Source organism: Brachyhypopomus gauderio, unplaced genomic scaffold (genome assembly GCF_052324685.1).
Source record: "Brachyhypopomus gauderio isolate BG-103 unplaced genomic scaffold, BGAUD_0.2 sc49, whole genome shotgun sequence".
Taxonomy (NCBI): domain Eukaryota; kingdom Metazoa; phylum Chordata; class Actinopteri; order Gymnotiformes; family Hypopomidae; genus Brachyhypopomus; species Brachyhypopomus gauderio.
Genome location: NW_027506874.1, coordinates 2,117,912 through 2,120,411, shown reverse-complemented (window position 1 = coordinate 2,120,411; position 2,500 = coordinate 2,117,912). Strand labels below are relative to the sequence as shown.

Genomic DNA, 2,500 nt, shown 5'->3' with positions numbered 1-2,500 from the left:
GAGAGAGAGAGAGTGAGAGTGTGTGTGAGAGTGCGTGTGTGTGTGTGTGAGAGAGAGGTGAGAGTGTGTGTGTGTGTGTGTGTGTGAGAGAGAGAGAGAGAGAGAGCAAGAGAGAGGCAGAAAGAGGGAAGCAGTCTCTCTTAAAACAACAAACAAGACTCCCAGTGCTGACCTCCAGAGCAACACCTAACCACTAACACACACACATTAATCCACACACTAAACACGGACCACCAGGAACACAGAACTCAAGGTTATAAACACACACACACACAAAACACATACAAGAGTCTATTGCTACTGGAATACCACACACAGAGCTGTGGCAGATGGAATGATCTGTGCTTTATACCAAGCTACGGTCAGTGAAGACCTATATGAGTGTGCAGCAGAGCTCACAGGTGTTCACCACTGCACATCAGCGATGGAGGAGGTGAGGGGTGATGGGGTGAGCTGGGGTGGAGGTGTAGTGAAAAACTGCACGTGATGAAGAACATTACCATGACACATGCAGTGTTGGTGTAGCTCCTTAATCTGCACCAGAATCCCCTCTAGTGCCTCCCTGAGACCATGCAGCCGTGATGATCGACCATCCACATCCCTCCAACCTTCAGAGAGAGAGAGAGAGAGAGAGAGAGAGAAGGAATGAGAGGAAGAGAATTGAAAATTGAGAGAGAGAGACAGACAGATAGAGGGAGAGAGACAGAGAGAGAGAGAGAAGGAATGAGAAGGAAAAGAGAGAGAGAGCGCGAAGGAATGAGACAGAGATTCTCATTTGCCATAGTAACACTTAGTTCATGTTAGTGTTGATATTAGTGTTGATATGTTGATATTAGTGTTGATATGTTGATTATTGTTGATATTAGTGTTGATATGTTGATTAGTGTTGATATTAGTGTTAAAATTAGTGTTGATATGTTGATTAGTGTTGATATTAGTGTTGATATGTTGATTAGTGTTGATATTAGTGTTGATGTTAGTCAATCAGCACAGAGTATGTTTCAGTGTGAGAGAGATTAGCCTTCCAGTATCCACCTAGAATCGGTGTGTAAGAACAAACACACACACACACACACACACACACACACACACACACACACACACACACACACACACACACACACACACACACACGCGCAAGCACACACGCAAGCACACACGGACTCACGCACTCGCACACATACACACACACACACTAATGCACACACACACACACGTGCGCACACACACACGCACACACACTCACACACATGCACACACACACCACACGCACACACACATGCACACGCACACACATGCACACGCACACACACACACACACAGTAAACAGGATGATGTGCTGATGGTGTATAAGACTGCTGGAGTGGTGGGTGGGAAACACGAGCCCTCTATTCCCGGAATCCCCAATACAGACCAAACACCTCACCAGGGTGTGTGTGTGTGTGTGTGTGTGTGTGTGTGTGTGTGTGTGTGTGTGTGTGTGTGTGTGTGTGTGTGTGTGATGGAGAGAGAGAGAGAGAGGGAGGGTGGGGAGAAAGAGAAATGTGTGCAGAATGTATGAAAAATTGTGTGTATGTGAGAAGCATGTGTATGAACTGAAATGTATGAATGCATTAGTTTGATAAAGAGTGTGTGTGAATATGTGTGTGTGTATGCATGTGCATGCGTGTGTGTGTGTGTGTGTGTGTGTGTGTGTGTGTGTGTGTGTGTGTGTGTGTGTGTGTGTGTGTGAGAGAGAGAGAGCTAGTCTACAAGAGCCGTTCTGTCTGCAACTTTACAGTCTCATACACCCACAAACACCCACATACACACACACACCCACATACACAAACACTCTCTCTCTCTCTCTCACACACACACACACGCACACACAAACAAACACACACCCACATACACACACACACACACACACACACACACACACACACACACACACACACACAAACAAACACACATAGACACACACATACATACACACCAGAGGTGGCAATTCCAGGTTCAGAAAGTAAAAGTCCTCACCAGGATTTTGCTCAGGCTTCCTGGATTGTGTTGATTCCACTAATTTTACCTGGATTGCACTAATTAAGCTTGAGTAAAATCCTGGTGAGAACTTTTACTTTCTGAACCTGGAATTGCCACCTCTGATACACATACACACCCACACCCACACCCACACACACACATACTCAAACACACATACACACAAACACACACACCCACATATACACACAAAAAGACACACACACTAACACATACACACAAACAACACACACATACACACACACAACCACATATACACATAAAAAGACACACACACCCACATACACACACACTAACACACACACACAAACACACACACACACTCAAACACATACACACAAACACACTCAAACACATATACACACAAAAAGACACACACACCCACATACACACACACTAACACACATACACACAAACAACACACACATACACACACACACATTCAAACACACATACACAC

General features: G+C 45.0%; 1 protein-coding gene across 4 annotated transcripts in view; it reads right to left on the bottom strand.

The window, feature by feature from the left end:
- ankfn1b (ankyrin repeat and fibronectin type III domain containing 1b) overlaps positions 1–2,500 on the bottom strand; it is a 123,063-nt gene that overhangs the window by 16,047 nt on the left and 104,516 nt on the right. For all 4 annotated transcript variants that reach the window (XM_076986842.1, XM_076986840.1, XM_076986843.1 and 1 more), the window contains one exon: positions 501–608. In XM_076986842.1, coding sequence (XP_076842957.1) covers positions 501–608 — 108 coding nt within the window. The remainder of the gene's footprint in view (positions 1–500; positions 609–2,500) is intronic.